Source organism: Eumetopias jubatus, unplaced genomic scaffold (assembly GCF_037043125.1).
Source record: "Eumetopias jubatus isolate StellerSeaLion01/CBP00866 unplaced genomic scaffold, mEumJub1_p1.0 scaffold_1, whole genome shotgun sequence".
Taxonomy (NCBI): domain Eukaryota; kingdom Metazoa; phylum Chordata; class Mammalia; order Carnivora; family Otariidae; genus Eumetopias; species Eumetopias jubatus.
The window spans coordinates 147,996,667-148,018,812 of record NW_028274807.1 but is presented as its reverse complement, the minus strand read 5'-3'; the positions used below and the strand labels follow the sequence as shown (position 1 = coordinate 148,018,812).

At 42.2% G+C, this 22,146-nt stretch overlaps 1 protein-coding gene across 2 annotated transcripts in view; it reads left to right on the top strand.

Moving 5' to 3' along the window:
* The first annotated feature begins 887 nt into the window (after window positions 1-887).
* Window positions 888-22,146, top strand: part of MYRIP (myosin VIIA and Rab interacting protein) — a 343,082-nt gene continuing 321,823 nt past the window's right edge. For both annotated transcript variants that reach the window (XM_028107182.1, XM_028107181.1), the window contains exon 1: window positions 888-997. In XM_028107182.1, coding sequence (XP_027962983.1) covers window positions 888-997 — 110 coding nt within the window. The remainder of the gene's footprint in view (window positions 998-22,146) is intronic.

Genomic DNA, 22,146 nt, shown 5'->3' with positions numbered 1-22,146 from the left:
GCCCGATGCGGGACTCAATCCTGGAACTCCAGGATCATGACCCGAGCCGAAGGCAGTCGCCCAACCAACTGAGCCACCCAGGCGCCCATCTTTTTGAAATCTTGCTGGATTGGTTCCACTAATACTTTATTGAGGATGGTTGCATTCACGTTTATGATGGTCTTCAGTTCTAGGCAATTTTGGGGAATTATGTAATTGATTTCATACCTGGGTATAGCCATTCATTAAAAATGACTTTTAAAAATATTGTTTCCCATGATTTCTAGGTAAGCACTGCTGGAAGATGCTCCTTTGAAATACCATCTTTTCTTCTGCTGAGAAAATGGCTAAATAAGATTATTTTACTATATTTCTTCCTTTTGCAGAAGAGAGCTTATTGATTTCTAGTTTATATTTTATAGCCATGTGATGAAGAGTTAAAGGAATATAGTGTATATAGATATTTTAAAAAGTATTATAATTTGTTTTATTTTGCCATTACATATAATACTTAGAATTTAAAGCTTCAAGTCACAAAAATTTAGAATTTTTGGATCCTGTCTTTTGGCATTTTGTGGAAATCCACACTAGCCTTCTTGTATGCTTCATTGTGTTGAAAAAAGTAATTTATGTATTTTTTTCTAACTTAAGGGTTGGGTGGGATGAATGAAACTGGCAGATACTCAGGTACCTTCTCTCTTTCTCTGTAGCCTTGCCAAAATTGTCTGTAAATGTTTGATGAATATGAGAGCAGCGCAAGATACTATCTTAGATCAAGCTGTATTCATTCTGTGTTAGTGACAAAATGGGTTGATTTTTGTCCCTTAGACCTTTCCTCTTGCCCTCATTTTGTGGTCTCTCCTTGATTTCTCAGGTCTTGTGTCATCGTCTGTGCTTGGTATTAAATCATGGGGAGGAAGCTGGACCTGTCTGGTCTGACCGATGATGAAACGGAGCATGTTCTCCAGGTGGTTCAGCGAGACTTCAATCTTCGAAAAAAAGAGGAAGAACGGCTAAGGTGAGATGCTTCTATTGCCCTCCTGGGTACTGTGAGACAGCTTTCCTGAGAGTGTTCCTTGCTGCTAGCCCTAAGTTTGGAGTTTTTATGCCATGTACACACACTTCTGTTTACAGGAAGAATGCCCTGTCCTTTGTAGAAAGGTTCACCAGTGTCAGCACTGGGCACCGTAATGTCAGTTCAGAAACGTGACTGTTCATACTCCCTGTCAAGGTTTTCTTTGGGTTGCTACCCTCTACGTTTTTAGCTGTAGGAAGTTTGTGATGGCAGTGGCTGTTTTGAGCTTGCCCCTGCCTTTTTAAAGTTTCCTGTTGGCAGATATTACTGAAGAATAACGAAAGTGTTAGGTGAACTGCTCTTGAGAGAATTAGACTCACACCTGTACAATCTTCTGCTAGAGAGTTCAACTCCTGTGGTACAGGAAAAGAGCTCAGAAGACCTGGGATGGGGAAAGGGCCCACTGTACCAGGCTGCGATTGCCTGGCCCAGCACCACCCTCCTCATTTTATAGAGGAGGAAACTGAGGCCCAGAGAGGAGCCCTTCTGACTCTCCCATTGGTATTTCCTTGTGGAATGTTCTGGGAAGTACCCCTATTGCTGTTCAGTTGGGTAGAGATATCTAAATGCGGAAGAAGTCAGAGTGACCAAAATGAGGTCATGTGTTGGGTCTAGTATGTTGGAACTAGACGGTAAGTCATCATTAGCTGTCCTCATTCATCCGTCTGTTATCCCTCAGGATTACATGGGTTTATCATGGTACCATCTCCTTCCTTAGCCACGGAGCTCAAAACTCCAGTCTTTGTAATTCTTCCCCTGACTTGGTCCCCACACAGGGCTGGGCCAGGCACTGTTGATTCTGCTTCCTCACCTTCTGTCCTGACCTTCCCCGGGTCTAGCTTTTATCACTGTCATCCTGGGAATTGCAATAATCTTATGACCTTCCACCTCCACTCCTCCAAATAGCCAGGGTTGTGCCTCATCTGAGCCCCAACTGGGTCCTCTCCCACTCAGCTTAAAATTGGTGTGGACTGTTTTCCCTTTCCCTTGGGATACCTCAGACTTTCTGTTTCTTTACAGTATTTCCTCCCTTACTAGATTATAAGCACTGTGGTATAATCATCTTTGTTTTTACCACATTTTGTTTGTCTCTCGTGTTGTTTGTATTCAATATGTGCTTGTTAGAGGAAGACAAAAAAGCCCTGATAATTAAATAATTAATTGATTTGTAGACCATGTGCCAGGCACTGTTCAATCTGTTGGGCAAATGGTGAGCAAAACCATTCTTTGCTCTATGGAGTTTGTATTCCAGAGCTGAGCTGACAAATACCATAGCCACCACTCATGGGTGGCGACCGAGCCCTTGAAATGTGGTGAGCCTGAATTGGGATGCACTGTAAGTGAAACATACACACCAGATTTCAAATTTAGTACCAAAAAAGGTATAGTATCTTCTTAATATTTTTATATTGATTTCACTTTGAAATGCTCCTGTTTTATCTATATGAGGTGAAATAAAAAACATAAGTAATTTTCCCTGTTTCTTTTTATTTCCTTTAGTATGGCTACTAGAAAATTCAAAATTATGTATATGTCTCACATTATGTCTCTACTGGATAGCGCTGCTCTAGAGGGAGGAGAGGGAGGGGAAATGAACAAATAAAAATGTATTTGTATATATTCGATAGTGGTGAGAGCCATGAAGAAAAATAAAGCAGGGAAGGGGGCAGAGCCTGGTGGGGGTGGCAGGCGCTGTTTGTCCATGGGCTGCTCAGGGAAGACCTCTCTGGGGACGTTTGGGCAGATATCTGAAAGAAGCGAGGGAGGAAGCTGTGCTGCTCTCTGGGGCGACATCAGGCACAGCAGAGGGAACCACAGATGTCACGTTTCTGACTCAAGGACATGCCTTGTCTGTTTTCTGAGGAACTAGGAAGGAATGAGCCAGGAAACCATTGTATGGAACAAAGTCTCAGCAACAGCCTGAGCCCAAACCTTGTAGTAAGTAGTGAATCTGTGGGAAAGCCCTGCATCTTACTCTAGCCTGAGGAATCACAGAGTTTTCAGCACAGGAGTGACATGACCTGATATCTGCTTTATAGGGTCACTGTGGCTGCTTTGTGGGGCAGACATCATAGAAAGGCAGGCCAAGCAGCTTAGAAACTGACAGGAAGCCGCAGTGCAGGTGAAAGGTCGTGCTTTCTCAGAGCTGGGGAGGGGCAAGGGGTGGTGAGTGGTGGTCAGATCCTGGAAACATGTCAAAGGTAGAGCCTGTGGGATTTGCATTTCCTTATTGGGATAGGAAATGTAAGAGGGAGAGTCAAGGAGGACTGTGAGTTTGTGGCTTGGGCGACTGGGAAAATGAAGTTGCCTTTCACTGAGTGGAAAGACTGAAAAGCAGAGAGTTGGCAGGCAGCTGGAACTGAGCTCTGTCTTAAATATCTTCAACTTGAGATCATTTTTAGACATCCAAGTAGAGATGTCAAGTTGTCATTTGTATATTTTCATCTAGAGTTCAGGTGGGAAATCCAAGGCAGAGACGAAAATTTTGTAAAGGAAATGGTCACCAAAGGCCAGGAGAGTAGGCAGAGCTGGGGCGTATAGTACAATGCCAGTCAACACTAAGACTGTTTGGAATTTGTGGCCACTAATTTACATTGAGACCAATTTCAGCACAGTAGTGTGTGTTTCTCCTCCATGATTCAGCTTCTCTCCTCACCAGGACCATCAACAAGAACCATGTCTCTCTCAGTCTTGTGTCCCAAGCTCTGGGCACTGGGCCTGGCCCATAGTGGACGTGCCCTAAGTATCTGTGGAACAGATGGATAAATGTAGATAGTCTGTCAACCTATATGGCCAACTTTATGTGTGGCTTGAAGAATCAGTCTTAATATTTTCTAGGAATCCTTAAGACCATCTGTGTATCATGCTTCATCTCCTGGAAACTCAAATATGGGTAAGCCACAAACTTACCTAGTGTTTTCTGATTGTGGACACTTGTCTTAGCTCCACTGAAGTCACATGCAAGTCTCTGTAGAAGACTTGCTTTATGCTTGGTTTGGGGAGAAGTGTTAAAATGCAGTGAAGTTGCCGTTGCAGTTGAAGTGGCGCCTTCTTTCTGTTGAGGTCATGTGGCCTTAGTAGCCAGTAGTCAGCAGCTCTGCTGCAGTTCCACACAAATGCATGATCATGGGAACCTGCACGTGTTGGGGAAAGAATGATACTTGAAGCCACCAGTGTCTAACGAGGAGTGACCCAGCACCTCTTCTGGTCCTGGGAATGGATGGTTTTCCTCTGAAGATAGCCATCACTCATGGCCCAGTCAGCATGCCTCCCTGGGTGCCTACCAAACTCAGAATGATTTTGGCATAGGACCTTACTATTGGATAAGAAGAGATTGAGACAACACCACCTCAAAACCAATGAAATCATCAAACATTTGCCTCACCTTTTCCGTATTGCTTGGATTTAGGGTGCATGGGAGAGTCTAGGAAGCTGTGTTATAGCAGGCATTTTTGAATTTTTTAATATTTGCTTTAATGAACATAAGACTCAGAATGGAGGATTTTTAATTTTAAAGTTTTAAATAGAATTACATATCTTTTCTCCTGACCAGCTTTTTTTTAATTTACCTAGTTTCTCAGATGAGCTTTCATGGGGGTAGCTCTTGGGTATAGAGTTTATACGTTGTTTCTGATGATCATCAGTGTGGACATAAAGTGTAGTAAATACATAGGTGGTGGAAGTGTGAATTAAATGTCCTCAGAACATAAGGAGAGGTAGTGGGGCTGAAGAACTCAGTACAATTAGGTCATTGAAATGAATTCACAAAAAGAGAACTAAAAGGTGTAAAGCAGTCACTGTGAACTGGCACTGCCCTGGGTACTTTGCAAATTCATCTTATTGACTCCTTGCAGGAGTCCCTATAAGGTGGATCTCCATGTTACATGGAAGAACCTGAGCACAGAGAGGTTGCAAGGCTTGCTCAGAATAGCACAGTTCATCGGGGGTAGAGCCAGAATTTTGTTTCCCAAATTCTCTCAGTTATATAGCCTCGATTAAACCTTTTCAAACTGCTTCCCTCCCTTCCTTCTTCCCTCTCCCCTTCTCTCCTTCCTTCCTTCCTTTGTTCTCTCCTTCCTCTCCACCCATTCCCCCAGCCCCTCCTTCCCCCTTCCCTTGCTTTCCCTTTCCTTCCCTTTCTTTTTTTGTGGTTAGGATTTTGTTTACCCAAGAGATAGCCAGAGGTGGTGAAGAGAGCCTTGTTTTAGAGTTTGGAAATGTGAGTGTGGGTCTTAGCATGAGCCCCCCTTTGGAAACACACTTAATCTTACTTCAATATAACTTGCTCCTCTGTAAAATGGGACTAGGGGCACCTGCCCTATCTAGTCCATTATGTTGTCGTAAATACTGAAATAAGTGATGTATTTAAAAGTGCTTTATGAGTTGTTAAAAATACATGAGGGTAGATGGGAGTAACTGACATAGATAGGAGGAAAATGTTGGCAGGTAGTGGAAGCACCGTGATTTGGGGGAGCCTTCCAAGATGGAGAGCTAGGATGGCATCCTCATGAACTGGAGCAATGGGCAGGTAGAACGGACAGTCTGCACCTTCAGCCAGGATCTCTCTCCTGAGTTCAGGCCTGCAGAGTTTGCCCTTGAGGAGTGGGAGCACAAGCCTTCTGGATGGCTCTCTTAGACATCCCACAGGTACCTCAGCCTGCCGTGCCCCAACAGTGCCCTCTCCCAAGGGGTCAAAGGATGGGGAGTCACAGACACTGGCCTGACTTTGCAGACCGGCTGGCTCACTGGCCTTCAGCAGGAGGAGCCCCAGGCTTTTCAGGGCCTTTGGGATCCCACAGACACACCTGGGAGGTCCCATATGATTTAGTGTACTCTGGACAGACTTAAAAAATATATAATTATATTTGTTTTGTTTTTTTTTAAGATTTTTTTATTTATTTTTATTTGACACAGAGACAGAGATAGTGAGAGAGAGAGCATAAACGGGGAGCGACAGGCAGGCAGAGGCAGAGGGAGAAGCAGGCTCCCCGCTGAGCAGGGAGCCCGATGCAGGGCTCAGTCCGAGGGCCCTGGGATCATGACCTGAGCCGAAGGCAGCCGCTTAACCGACTGAGCCACCCAGGCGCCCCTTACATTTTGTTTTTAAAGATGAAGTTCACATATGCACCTAGCTGACATGTATAGTTGAAGTTTAACAAATATATATAATTATGAAGAATATACATAATGTATATATACATTATATATACAAATATACATAATGTATAAAAAATATACATAAATGTAACCAACACTCCCATGAAGATACAGAACACTTCCATCAGCTCCAAAATCTCCCTGCCTCCAATCAGTCCCCATGCCTCAGTGGTAGTGACAGTTTTGGTTTCTATCACATGGGTGGTATTCCTTAGGATCTGGTTTTTTTTTTGCTCAGCATGATGCCTTTGAAATTTATCCATGTTGTTGCATGTGTCAACAGTTAGTTCCTTTATATCACTGGGTTGTGCTTCATGGTATGTTCCGTGCTCTCACAGCTTGTGGACCCATTCTCCTGTTGTTAATTGTACCATGGCCAGTTTTTAGCTGTTACGAACAAAGTTGCTATAAACATTCTTGTCCAAGCGTTCATTCCTCTTGAGCAAATACTTAGAAGTACAATTGCTAGGTCTTAGGGAGGTACACACAAGTAGAAAGTATAAAAAAACCACTGTGTACCCACACCAGTTATAGCAACTACCAGCATCCAAAGCCAATTGTAGACATCATGTTGTTTTGCCTCAAAATAACTTCATCATGCATCTCAGAAAAGGCATTTTCTTACATAGCATAATGCATTTTAACAGCTACAAAATTAAATAATTCCTTACTATCCTTTAATATCCAGTAAATTTATGCGGTGGTCTTTTTTAAAAAGTCTTTTTACAGTGAATGTCTTCATTTCAGAATGGAAACAGTGTCCACTCATTAATTTAGCCATTTTGAATTGAAAGTCCCTTAATTTTGTCGTGACTTCTGACTTAAATCAGAAGGCAAGAGTGGTACTGGGTATCTGTGGGAATAGTTTTGATTTGTTGTTCTTGTAGTCAGGCAGAGTTTAGAGATGGAGCTTAGTTTTTGTTTTGTTTTGTTTTTGTTTTTGTTTTTGTGTTAGAGAGAGAGTACACGTGAGGCAGGGGTGGGTGGGCACAGGGAGAGGGAGAGAGAGAAGCTCAAGCAGACTCTGTACTCGGTGCGGAGCCCAACACAGGGCTTGATATCATGACCCTGAGAGGATGACCTGAGCTGAAATCAAGAGTCGGGCATTCAAATGACTGAGCTACCCAGGCACCCCTGGAGGTTAGTTGTGTTACAGTTTCCCCTAAGAAGGTCTTTTTTCACAATTTGTTCCATTTGTCTCCCTTCAAATTCTATTAAAATTTTCTTTTAAATCCATAACTTAAGTGTTCTTTTTCTTTTCAAAAACCATGTATTTAGATTGAATGGGATATTTTAACAAATGTAGAAGGGACAGCATGATTGTCATGGCAGGTGAGTGGAGAAGGGCACCGTGGGAAGTGTTGTAGCTACCATTTTTTCTGGGACTCCCAGTGAGTGGCAAGAAGAGTTCTGTTCCCCACTCCCCTCGCCCCCACCCCATCACAGCCGGGATGTATACATCAGCTTCCGTGTATATGCACACTCACAGGTCTTACTATATAAAGTGATTCTGTGGACGCCATACCAGTAAGATCATGTGCTTTTCCAACACTGGAGATGTGGGGTGTTGAACATTTAATCCCATTAAAACCTATATGTAGATGGGACTGTTTGGGGGAAGACCAAGGACTGGATGGGCCTGAGGATGATAGACCTGCAGTGGAGTACCAGACAGTAGAGGGGTCCTTATTTACAAGTTCAGTAGAGTGAGTGCCGATTGCATTTCTCCAAGACACACAACAGCATTAGAGCTATGGATGGAAGATGTTGGAGAACAAAAGACACGTTGATTTCTGCTCCTACCTCCAGGGACCTAATCTAGTCAGGTAAATGTGTAGAAAATACACATTATACCTGATTAGTTTTATTCTTTTTCTTTTTTATCAGCTGATTTCATGCAAATTTAGAAATCAAAATGGTAAAGAAGAACTTATAATGAAAAGCACATATCCTCTGCTCCCTGTTGAATTGTTTCATTATCAGTTCTTAGTCCTTGGTCTTCCTGGCATTACCTCCATAAACCTAAAGAGCACACTTATGGTGCTATTTCATAATTAACGAATTAATTTTAGACATTCTTTCAATTCTCTGCTCTGAAAGATTGGGGTTTCACTCACGCTACCATTACCTTTTGTTTCTTGATGTTTCTCATATTTGTTTCTTGATATTGCTTGAGTTAATACTTTGGCTTGGTTTTCTGTTGGTGGTCATATTTCAAACTTTGAGTCTCATTCCATCAACTTTTGCTATCCCTTCCTGATTCTGACCATGCAAATGTGCATATTGGCGCCCCTGCCTTCCCTCTACCCCTCCTTCCACTTTCTCTATCTCACATCTGTCCTTGGGGTACCTTTACTCTTATGTATTCAAGCTTGAGTCCATTCACAGGCTGTTCTGCAAACATATTTGAGCCTCTCCAGTTTTATTCAGAAGTTGACTCTATTGTTGAAAATCAATAAGCAGCCTTAAGTAATTATGATGGAACATATTGTCTGTGCTCCCTCTCCTTCTTTTTTAGAACTTCGCCGAAATCTGTAGGTGGCTGATTGTTCTCCTCCTTTTCTCTTTACTTTTATAAATTAATTGCACTTTTATTTCTTTCCTGTCATTTTGAAGTAGTCTTAGGAAGGAGGAGAGGCTGCTAAGTGTTTGCTTAGTCTGTCATCTGGATTTGCTAGTCAGGGCCGTGAGGCCCCGGGGAGGGTGCGGAGATGAAGAGCACTCCAGCGTGCCACATGAACCCAGAGCACCCTCTCAGTCAGACCGATGCAGATGTGAAGCCTTCCACCATTTCTTACCTTAGGCTTGTTACCCAGCCTCTGAGCCTCGGAGGTCGAAATGAGTCTGGGAGAGACTGGATCGTTGCTGTACATGAACAGTGTCTATCCTCAGGAAAGTTGACATTTCTGGAAAGTCTGCCCTGACTTTCACATCACCTCTGTGGATAGAGCCTTGGGAGGAAGGGGGAGGAAGCAACCCATGCCATGGACCCTGTTCTTGCTGTCTTAGATCCATCCCCAGGTTCCATAATTCCAGGCATCAGCGATGCCCACTGAGAGACACACCCTCTCATGGATTTCAGGTTTCTACATTTTTCTTGGCTTGATTGCCTTCTCTGCTTCTAGTGTTGGTCTCTTTGACAGAGTAAACAGGGTTAAATATTATCGTGTCTGCACAGGATTCAATGAGAAGAATAAATGAATTCGTATAAAAATCCAGTGTATTCAGTACTGTCTGCTGTGATGTGCCCTAGTGGCTAATGGGATTCATCATCAGCATATGAAGTTTCTCTGTTCCCTCCTTTCCTCAGTTATGCAACTCCTGAAAAATCTTTATAGAGTAGAAAAAAATAACTTGACATATATGCTGCATTGAAGGCCATGCTGTTCCAGAAGTCTTACTCAACCACTTTATTTCTTAGAATTTGAGTTTCTGGGGACAGTGGGAGTGTGGGAACCCCAGCCGGGCTCAGTGTGGTGTCTATAGCAGCTCTGAGCCTGGCACCAGGCACCCATGGAAGTTTTGGGCCAGTTGGGATTTTGATGACATCAATTTATGGCAGCAGTAAAGCCTTAGAGGAGGATCGAGGCTGTGACTGGGAGGAAGAAGTGCTAAATATAGCTTCCTAGGCTGCAGGCAGACTAGCAGACAGACCACCACAGTGCAGTATGGCTGGGGGTGGGGATGGCCAAGTCTTGTTGCCTTCTTTGTTGGACTCCACATGCTTCCCGAGTGACTCAGATCCAGGAGGCCTGGCATCCATTTGAGCATGCCAGTCTCCCCGTGGTAGCCCATGGAGGGCACGGCCACAGACTTGCACATTGTCCCTACTCAGGGGCTATGTTTGCTATGTACTGGGCATTTGGCCGGGTGTTCCCTTCTCTCCATCTGCCTTTCTGTGTTTCTGGCATACTTAATTGTAAGAACTTCTTTTTCTTCTGTAATTTTGCATGTCGTGATGTTCTGTTAATATCTGCTCCAATAAACAGATTAAATTAGTAAAATAAATAAATGAAATGCCATCTGTATGGTAGAGTTAGAGAGTGCTCACCAAATATTTCATGTGTTCTTGCACATTTCCCAGCCTCCCCTGCAGTTAGGTCAAGGCCATGTAACTAGGTCCGGCCAATAGGCTGTGGGAGGAAGGGTATGTGTCACTGCTAGGCCAAGGCACTTAGAAGCTGATATTCCTCCCTACCCCCTGCCTGCTGTGGGGACCATGGAGACCCCCTACTGAGACATGGCATCACCAGATGGACAGAGCCTGCTCTCTAAGACATTCAATGGAACAGAGGTTCTGATGACCAGCAGGGGACTTTATGTGACAAAGAAAGAAACTTGTTGGGTGAAGTCACTGAGGACTTGGGGTTTATTTGTTATAGCAACGTACTCTAGTATTGCTTTGACTAATAGTTTCTGGGAGCTCAAAGGGACCCACGGATTCATTATACCCCACCCTTGGCTTTGCCGCTGAAGAAGCAGGCTTGGAGGGTGCATGGGCAGATAGTGGTAGAGTCTGGCCAGGACCTGAGGTTCCCGATGCTAGGGCTCCTGGTCTTCTGCCATCTGGCCCCTCATGTAGTAGAAGATACCATGGAAAGATCTTCAGACGTACAGTAGAATCATAGTTTATAGCCTATGATTTTATATTGTCAGGCACGTTTACAAAGTGGTTTTAAAAAGTGACTGTTAATTGCACAGTACTCTGGTGTTCACATTGAGTCCTGGAAGCACTTATGAGATAGCCACAGCCTTTAAAATTTCTCATTGAATACATGCTTGCCAGAAGCTAGTTAGCATCTGGCTAACTTCCAAAGATTTGCTGGTGCTCTAGTGGACTTGGTCTGTGGTCGGTGGGGCAGGGGTTAGATATAATGAAATGGTTTCCTGTAACCGCAACTGGCCATTAATTGTCAGGGTTCGCTGAGCTGACAGTGTACTTAAGCTGACCACGGACAGTGGGGCCAGGCTGGGCCAGGCCAGGGGAAGGAAGGGAGGGAAGGGGCAAGAGGGGCAGAGCAATTCCTGCCTGTTTTTTTTTCTGAGAGCCTTGGTGATGATAGTATGCAAGCTTCTCCGCCTTTCCCCACGTTAAGGAAAGGGAACCAAATTCACCTGGACACCTGCTTCTTGCTGTCTCAATGGTCTCAATTGCTCACTTGCTGATAGGACCTGCACCTGCTTTGTCACCTGGGGGGAGGGCAACATTCCACCCCTCACCCCAAGAGTCAGGTCTAAGAGTTGTAAGGAAATAAGAGGTGCCAGGCATGTGGAAGAACCACTGCAGGGAAGCGAAGCATCTCCCCAAACTGGAAATGGTTTGTGTTTCTAGTCTGTTATACAGACGCTCCTTTGAGGATTAATCGCCATTTTTTTAAGAAGAAAGAACACAGTGCTTTTAATATTATATAATTTAATGTCTTCATTCAAAATTCATTTTAATTTTAAACAAATTAAAATTTTATTATAAGACCTTAATTTTTCAAGACGTTTCTTTTTCAGAGTAAGATGCCTTTGTTCTCAGTGTCTTTTGTTGGGACACTTAAATTGATCTAATGAATTAACAGATACTCCTGGTTATATCCTTCTATGAAGCTGGAAGTCAGTTGGAATAGATGTGCCCTACAGTTTATGAAATGACTGAGCATTCACAGAGTTCCTCTACCTGACATCTCTGCACTGGCCCTTTGTAGCCCTTGAGATTCCACACTGACACTGCAGCATTAACCTGTCTAGTTAATGGATCTGCCATCTGGGAGGGGATAGCAGGAATTCCTTCCTCTGCATCGGTAGATCAGATTAACCAGCCAGTCACCTGGCCATGCTCTGAAAGAACAGAGCACAGAGAAGGTATGTTTTATAGTGGAGTGGAAGGTCTGGTATGGCTGTTTGAGAGTCTCTTTGTGATGGGGTAAGGCCCAGTAGGAGTCAGAACTGGGAGACGCCAGGAGAGAGCCTGGGGTCCTGCAGAGGCAGGTGTGGGGACCTCAAAAGGGAACAGGAAGGGGAGGGTATAGAGTATCAATCTCAAAGCTAGAGGCGGCCTCCCAAGATTTTTTAAAAAAATATTTTTGTTTGTTATTGGAATTTTTGTTAATGATGAAAAGGTCAAATATACTAAATCAAAGCTGTTGGATTCGTTTATTTCAAAATCATGGACTTCATGTCAGGATTGTCCTGGGCAAACGTGAAGGGGATGAAAGGGCAGGGGGGAGAGAGGGAGAGGTTTACAATTTTTTTTAATTTTATTTTATTATGCTATGTTAATCACCATACATTACATCATTAGTTTTTTTATTATGTTATGTTAATCACTATACATTACATCATTAGTTTTTGATGTAGTGTTCCGTGATTCATTGTTTGCATATAACACCCAGTGCTCCATGAAATACGTGCCCTCCCTAATACCCATCACCGGGCTAACCCATCCCCCCACCCCCTCCCTACTAGAACCCTCAGTTTGTTTCTCAGAGTCCATAGTGAGAAGTTTACAATTTAATAAGTGTCTTAACTCTTGCAGAAGAGTCTGGAAGGTGGGCTGAGTCTTACATGTATAACTAGGATGCTCTAGAGAGTAAGAAATAAAAACACCACGGTAGACCCGTGGGAAATCTTGAATTTCAGTGGGAGGTAGGAAAAAGGAAAGACTTCCTAAAGAGGGGTACCTTTTGATCTAATTCTTGAAGACGAACAGGATTTTTTAAGTGAATTGAAACCAAGGTCTGGGAGCCTCCTGGGCAAAGTAATAAAGACAGAAAAGAGGACTTATTTTCTCAACCCCACATCAGGGCCTGTGGGGGTCCAGGGAGGAAGACAAGTAGTTCTACTTCCACTGTTCCTAATCATATGCAATAGAGAATGGTGTTCCAGAACATCATCTCTTATTCCTGGCAACCCTCAGAAAAAGCTTTTCTTATCCATTGCCAAAATGGGGAAACTGAGGACCCAAAAAGATGTTAAGGAACTTGCTCAGGTTGCACATAGTGATAGATAAATTGAAACCTAGGCAGCGTCATCCCAGAGTTGGACCCATTAATAATGGGTCCATTATTAAAGAGGGCACATACTGAATGGAAAAAAAAAAAAATTGAAATGTATCTTAAAATTACATTTTTTTGGTTTTGTTTTGCTTTGGAAATTGAGCTTTTATTTTTTATTTATTTATTTTTTGATGTAGTATTCCATGATTCATTGCTTGCGTATAACACCCAGTGCTCCATGCGGTACATGCCCTCCTTAATACCCAGCACTGGGCTAACCCATCCCCCCACCCCCCTCCCCTCTAAAACCCTCAGTTTGTTTCTCGGAGTCCATAGTCTCTCATGGTTCGTCTCTCCCTCCGATTCCCCCGCACTTCATTTTCCCCTTCCTTCTCCTAATGTCCTCCATGCTCTTCCCTATGTTCCACAAGTAAGTGAAACCATATGATAATTGACTTTCTCTGCTTGACTTATTTGACTTAGCATAATCTCCTCCAGTCCCATCCATGTTGGTGTGAAAGTTGGGTATTCATCCTTTCTGATGGTTGCATAATATTCCATCGTATATATGGACCACATCTTCTTTATCCATTCATTTGTTGAAGGGCATCTTGGCTCTTTCTACAGTTTGGCTATTGTGGACATTGCTGCTATGAACATTGGGGTGCATATGGCCCTTATTTTCACTACATCTTTGTCTTTGGGGTAAATAAAATTACATTTTAAATAAAATGTACAATTAAAACAAATTTTACCTTTTTTTTTTACTTTTTAAAAATGTGACTACATTATATACTTTTTATACATGGTCTATATGATGTTTTTATTGGACAACACTGGTTTGGAATGCTAGGTTATGCAGTTTGGAATTTATAAGACCAAAAAGTAAGCTTTCTTCCTTAATTTTGTTTGGGGCTAGTGCTTTTCTATATGAGGTTTTTAGGTATCTGAAGAATCTGGCTAATGTCTTAGCTACCTAATTGTATATTGATATTTGCTATGAAGTATTGTCATCTCTGTCATGTGAAGGTGATCTCAGAATACTGCCCTGGTTTTGGCCTCACTGTATAGTTTAAAAGGAAAGTACACTGTGTGTTGCCATAGTCACTGAAGAGAGTTTGCACATCTCAGGATGGAATAAACCCTTTGATGTTTCTCTGAAGTTAATGGTTGACCAAGTATGTCATGACCTTTGAAATAATATGTGACTTTAGAATGGCTTTATATTAATAATTTGTATGATGTTTCTGGCACCATAAAATTGTAAGTTATCCCATATTTGCCTGCAGGGCTTGCCTTTAGGAATGACCAGGAGAGGTTGATGCTACAAAAAGAAAGAAAAAGGGAATGATAACTATAGCTTTTATTCACTTTCAGATTTATAGCCCTTCAAAGATGTGTAGTTACTAATTTGTAGATTCTGGATACATGCTCTCCATAATCCCCTATTCTTTAATAACAGTTTCTTACGAGGTTGCTGTTGTGGCTTTCAGTTCCTCATCTTATTTACTTTTCCACTGCAAATGTCAGAGCCTAAGCTCTACTGGGCTGTGATAAAGCTTTTTGGCGCAAATTCTTGGCCTGACCTTCATTCCTCACTCTGGCTGTGGAAGGCATTTCTTTGGCATTAGGTGTGCACAGAATTCAGGACTTGAAAGAGAGTAAGGAGGAAAGTTTCTACAGCCATTGTAAAAGCAACTTTCTTCAACCGTCATTCACAATCATTTCGCCAGGAACACAGAGTTGGTGAGCGCAGATGGGCAGCCTGGAGATCGGAATTTCTCATACTTCCTCGCTGTATGCTGTGCTGCTGGGACAACAGCTGCCTTGTTCCATGAACTTCTTCAGTTCTTCGGTGGCCAGGAGCTGCCGCCTCATCAGCTCCTAAAGCCAACAGTTCCTAAGCTGATACATTCATAAGGAAATTCATGAACGATCTGTCTGACTCACAGCTGACTTATAATGAGCTCCTTCTTCCAGATGGGAAACTCCTGGTCCAGTGTAGAGATTCCTTTGAAATTGAATTCCTTTGAAATCCAGTGTAGAGATTCCTTTGAAATTGGAGCAAGGCCTCTGATTCCAAGAAGAGCTGAGCCCCAGGTGCACCCCAAGTCCCAGCCCTCTGCAGCTCACTCTGGCCCCTGCTGGCCTAAATCATAGGCTCCTATTCTGCATTAACTAGTAATGTGTGTAGGCCTAGGACTCAAGTACCCTGCCCTGGCTGATTCTTCTCTCCATGCCTCAGGCCAAAGCCAGAGTGCCTAGCTCCTACATGTGTAACCAGATTCGGAGTCCCAACATGTTGACATGTCCAGGAGGTTGGCAGGGTCTTTGATTCTGACCTTCTTTGGAATTAGTTCTCGAATGGAGTTATCTACTTGGCCTCTACCAGGCTTTCCCAAATGTTTGTGTGTGATGCGCCCCTCTAGCTGTACCAGTTACCCCTGGTCATCTCCCACTGTGTAATGCTTCTCTTGCCTTCTATCTTCTTGCAGCCACCAGGGCCCGTTCCTCGTTCAGTATGAGATGGGCTGAGCTGTGACCTTGCCCAATTTCGTGGCAGGAATATACCTGGATCCTGTGCTTCCTCACTTCCCAAGGCTGATCCTGGCCCCTGGTTGGACAGATATGGTTTTGTATTGCTCTCAGAATTCCATCTACAGGACCCCCTACCCCACTGCCCTACTCATCAGTGCTGGAGCCTACCTGAGTGCTCTTGTCAGATCCCTGCGCTGCCCTGAACCAAGGCTCAGGCAAGGTCCCTGTCAGACTGCCCAATGGCTGTGGCTTGTGTCCCTCCCTGACCTGCATCTCTGAGCCCCAAGAGGATCTGCAGTTCCCCAGGCCCTTGGCTTTTGCCATGTGGCCTTGCCCTCTCCCTTTCTTTCCTGCCTTCTCCTTCTCCTTCTGGGTCGGCTCCCCCACAACAGGTTTATCCAACTGGGTGGGTCCAGAACAAAATCCTAGAAGCTTCTATTCCTGTGAGAGCATAAACAACATCTGTGTGTGGTCCCAAAGTAGACCATAATGGCCTACACTGTCTGCCGTGCTTTGGGTATGTGTGGTGAGAGAGGGAGAGAAAACTCTAAAATTCATTGTCAACTATATTTTTGATCCTCCTTTGTTCACACAGTATTTATTCATTTTACATGAACCTCAGAGCAAAAGCATGGGGGTGGAATGTAATGCCAGATGCTCAATTGTAATACATATCTTGTTGAAAATATAAGAACTAAGGAGTTCATCAATATTGGTTTGCTTTATAACCAAAGAATCCTCACCTGACATGTGACCTTGGACATGTTCCTTAATCTTTTGTGTCTCTGCTTTTCCCACTGTGCAGTGAGAATAATGGGGGTGCCTGTCTGGGGACTGTGAGGGTTCCATGAATTAATAGATGGACAGTCCTGTGGACAGTGCCTGAGACATAGAGAGGACTCAGGAGAGCTGTTAGTGGCTTGCTCCTGGCTGGTTCATCTGGTACAGGAATTAAATCATTATAGTTACATTTATATTTTCATATCTATTTAATACATTCGAATGGTTTTATGGCTTGGCTTTTCCTAAAGCAAGGTACTTTCTTTCTTTCTTTCTTTTCTGTTCTTTTTTTTGTTGTTGTTATTAGACAAATCTCTAAAGTAAAAAGAACTGCAAGTGTTCGTTTTATAGTCAACACTTAATTATTTGGACCTTTTAAAAAAAGTTTTAATTTAGATTCCAGTTAGTAAAAATTTTGTTTCTTAAATTCCACATATGAGTGAAATCATATAGTATTTGTCTTTCTGGAAAATACTAATTATTTGGACCTTTGATATCTCTTCACTTTGTATATTCACTCAAGTACTGACCCACTGTGGCCAAAGGAGACTCAGCTGCCAGGATGTTTTTTCCTTAGATTTGGACATTCTGATGGTTTTTTATTTAGAGAAGTTTTTCCATATAGTTTCTGTTTCTTTGCATACCTTCTGTAGGACTGTTCAGTGGCTTCTTTTCTTTCTGATTATAGAAACAAAGTATTTCTATACAAAGTAGAAAATGGCTCAGTGGGCCCATGAAGAGTGGATTTATGAGAAAATCACACTTTCTGATTTGACAGCCTAAGTATGAAAGGGGAAGCTTTTAAATACAAAGTAGAAGCTCTGTACACATGCAGGCACCCCAGCAGGACTAATTGACCTTAGATGCAGCCACTGAGAGTGTTTGTTTTCTTCTGGAGAAACATTTCTGTCTCGAAGGTGGTTTCCAAAATCTTGCATATCACAGTCCCATAGTTGGCAGAGCCTCTGTCCTGGGCTGTGTCTTCATGCATTGCACGGGCCAGTCCCCATCCTCTAGGCCCTTTACTCTGAAGGCACACTGCTCTAATGTGCCATTAAAGGCCTCAGTATTTCTGATGTGCTCAAAAACCATCTGACACAGAGGTGATTCTGGTCCACTGTTGCCATTATTGAGAATGGTAAAGGATGCCTCGGTTGGAAAAGCTTTACTTTGAGAAGCCTGGCCCTAGAACTGACATTATCAAACCTTAGTTTCCTCTCTGAATTAGAGAGAAAATATTCTAGAATAAACGATGGGCTTAAGAGCTAAAATAGAACTTAGAAATCAGTCCCGAATTCAAGTATAACCTGCTCAATTTATAAATGAGGAATCTAAGTCCCGAGGAGTTAAGCATGTTACATAAGGCAACACATTAAGTGAGCCCTGGCAATCTCATCTTGTTTCCTCAATCATGACAGTGAGTCTCTTGCGTAGTCTTTGTTTTGCAGTGCAGTTAGGCATTCAGTTAAATGTCAGGAGAGCTACACTCCACAACCCCCACTTATTTTCAAGGGGATATTTAAACTCACTGTATTGTTTAAATACAAATAACCATGATTTAAAATGAATTTGTTTTTTAAGGGATATGATTTCGAAAATTGAGAAATGAATTTGTATCCTATGTTATGAAATTCATGTGGGATATTATAGCCCAACTCTAGGTATGTTGTACAAATGCCAACAGCTGACTGACTTCTGCTTCTGGAAAGTGGAACAGAAGTACTTCTCTCTATTTCTTCTGCTAAGTACAACTAAAAACACTGGGCACTATATCTAGACAAATGGAAGAAGACCATGAAAGGTAGATAGAAGAGGCAGACCGGCTAAGTACTCTGGAACTGAGGAATGACATAGTGGCGAGTTTCTTGCGTTTTCTTTGCGCCTCATATAAATCTGAGATTTAGAGGTAAAAAATCTGACAGCCTGGAAATGCGATGGTCAGGGACCAAAAAAGCCCCAAACTCCCCCCCCGGCCCCCCTCAAACAAACAAAACCACCTAACAAAAACCAAAAGACCAGGAAAGAAGTAGCTGAACAAGACAGAAAATTCTTAGACGATAACTTCTATCCTTGATCCAAGCACCACAGAAAAATATCCATGGCTCCCACCCCCACCAAGAGAAGGCCAAGTAGGGAGCTAGAACTTTTATCCTCAGCGGTCACTAACAAGCTCCCACCTCTCTTGTGGTGTAAGTGGGACCTTTTGGGGACCTAGGCTTTTATATGCACTGGGCAGAAACAAAGTGCTTCTCTCCATCCCTGCCAGGGTGTTGTCAGTGAAGGACTAGTTAAGAGTTAAAACTTTCACCATTGCCCAGAAATAAGGAGGCCATCCCCACTATAGAGTCATTGAAGACCATGTCAGGAGCTGCAATTCCTAGCCAGCAGTAATGAGGAGCCTCCTTCTCAGGTGTCAACAGAAGCCTAGTGGGGAACCTGCACTTCTCCCTCTATCTGGCAGCAATAATGCCACATTGGTATCAGAGAAAGCCAGCTAAAATAGGCTTAAATAAGATCCAGAGTTTTAGAACATAATACAAAAATGTACAGGCTTCAGTAAAGCGAAAAAATGCATATCAAAAACAGAAACATCTCAAACTGAGTGAAAAAGGGCAATCAGTAGATGCCAACATTGAGGTGACTGAGATGATAGAATTATCAGGCAATATTTTGAAGCAGCCATGATAAAAGTGGTCCAGTGAGCAATTTTGAACATGCTAAAGACAAGCAAACAAAACAAAAAATCTCAACAAAAAAAAGTCAAAAGTTTCAGCTAAAGAAATGGAAGATATCATGAAGAACGAAATGGAAATTTTTGAGCTGAAAAATACGGTAACTGAAGCTCAAGAACAGAAGGAAAGAATGGAGGAAAGAATCAATGAGCCAGAAGATAAAACAGTAGAAATGACCAAATGTGAACAACAGAGAGAAAGTGAAATGGAACAAAAAATGAACAAAGCCTTAGTGGCCTGTGGGACTATAATATGGGATCTAATATTCATGCTATAAGAGTTTCTGATGGGAGAAAGAGGGCTGAAAAAGTACTTGAGGAAATAATGGTTGAAGACTTCCCAAAGTTGTCAAGAGACAAACCTACAGATTTAAGAAGCTGATAGAATTTTAAACAGGATAAACTCAAAGAAACCCACACCAAGACACATCATTACCAAACTTCTAAACTAAAGAAAATAAAAATCTTGAAAATCTTCCCAGCCACAGGAAAATGACACGTTACATACAAGGGAAAAACAAATAGAATGACAGCAGATTTCTCAGCAGAAACCATGTAGACCCCAGAGAAGCAGCATATTATTTTCAGGTGCTGAAAGGAAAGAGCTGTCCACCCAGAATCTAATACACAGTGAAAACAGCCTTCAGGAGTGAAGGGAAAATCAAGACATTCTCGGGTAAAGAAAAATTAAGAATTTGTTGCCAGCAGACCTTTGCTAAAAGATTGGCTAAAGAAAGTTCTTTAAGCAGAAATGAAGTGATAAAAGAAGCAAACTTAAAACGTCAGAAAAGAGGAATTTGACAAGCAAAAATAGGAGTAAATATAATAGGGTTTTTTTATCCTCTGATAAATATATTTTTAAAATTATGTTTGACAGTTGAAGCAAAATTATACCTCTATCTGATGTGACACTAAATGTATGTGGAGGGAATATTTAAGATAATTATATTGTAAATGGGGTAAAAGGACTTAAAGGGTGATAAGATTAATATATTTCACCTGAACTGGTAAAATGACTACATCAGTAGAGAGTAGTAAATTTTGTATATATAAAATGTCATACGTACTAACCACTAAAAAAGTTATACGAACAGATAACATTCCAAAACATCAGATAAATCAAAATGAAATTCTGAAAAGTGTCCAAGTAACCCATAGGAAGGCAGGACAAGGAAAATAGAGAAATGAGAGAATAAGCAGAAAAAAATAAAATAGCAAATTTAAACCCTAACATATCAATAATCACATTAAGTGTAAATGGCCTAAATATACCAATTAAAGACACAAAATAGCAAAGTGGATAAAAAGACATGTCCCGAAGATATGCTGTCTATAAGAAATGCATCCTAAACATAACAATATAGGCAGGTTGAAAGTGGAAGTGTGAAAAAAGATATATCATGCCAAACTTAATTAAAAAAAAACAGGAGAGTCTATATTAATAACAGGTAAGTAACACTGCAGAGCAAAGAAAACCACCAGAGACAGAGGAAGGCATTATATAATGATAAAAGTGTTGATTTTCCAAGAAGATGTAACGATCTTAAATGTGTATGTACCAAATAACAGAGCTTGAAAATATGTAGAACAAAAACTGGTAAAACTGAAACCAGAAATAGACAAGTCCGTGATTAGAGATGGAGGTTTTAACCTTTCCCAACAGTTAACAGAACAACTAGACAGATAATCAGTAAGGATATAGAAAAAATCAAGCAGAGAAAGACAATCATCATATGGTTTCTCTCATATGAGGAACATAAGGAATATCACGAAGGACCACAAGGGAAGGGAGGGAAAACTGAGTGGGAAGAAATTAGAGAGGGAGAATAACCATGAGAGAGTCTGGACTCTGGGAACCAAACTGAGGGTTACAGAGGGGAGAGGGGTGGAGGGATGGGGTAATCGGGTGATGGATATTAAGGAGGGCATGTGTGGTGATGAGCACTGGGTGTTGCCTACAACTAATGAATCGTTGAACACTACATCAGAAAACTAATGATGTACTATATGTTGGCTAACTGAACATAATAAAAAAAAAAAAAGAGGAAAAAAATCAACACCACAATCAACCATGGAGAGGCAGTTGGATATTGTTGAAGGAGCCCAGTACCAAGGTATAAAGAGCCACCTTGGAGAACAACACAAGTTTGGAATATGCCTCCAGTTTGGAAATTGGTCACTCTGTCAATCAATCAGCCTGTGCCCTCAGAATGAGTCCTATCTCTCAGCATCAGTGTCTGTAGACCTAGTGTGTGTGGGGCCTGAAGAGGTCAGAGAGCCCCACAGTCAAGGATCCTGAGACTCATTCAGTCTTCCCTCCACTCTTGTAGCCAATGGCACTGAGGCTGCTCTCCACCCCTGGGGTCTGTGTCTTAGGCATTGACAGGGCCTAGTATCAGTGACCAGACCCTCAAGCCTCACTTCCCAGCAATGTGCTTGCATGCTCCTCAGAGCACTGGTCCAAGCTTCTAAAATGGATATGTTGAGACAATCATAATTAGCATATAAAATTTAAAGTTACATTTGCATGAATGGTGTTACCTCTAAAAATATGTAGACCAGATTTTAAACAAGGACAGAATATACACTATCTCTAGGACTCATTTAGAATAAGTGACCCTCTGACAAACTAGATGAATCTAGAAGCAGCAATATGGACTCTTAGCTTTCTTTTTTTTTAAAAAAGATTTTATTTATTTATTTGAGAGAGAATGAGAGACAGCATGAGAGGAAGGAGGGTCAGAGGGAGAAGCAGACTCCCTGCTGAACAGGGAGCCCGATGTGGGACTCGATCCCGGGACTCCAGGATCATGACCTGAGCCGAAGGCAGTCGCTTAACCAACTGAGCCACCCAGGCACCCTGGACTCTTAGCTTTCTAATTTCTTGCCTAATCAATGATCAC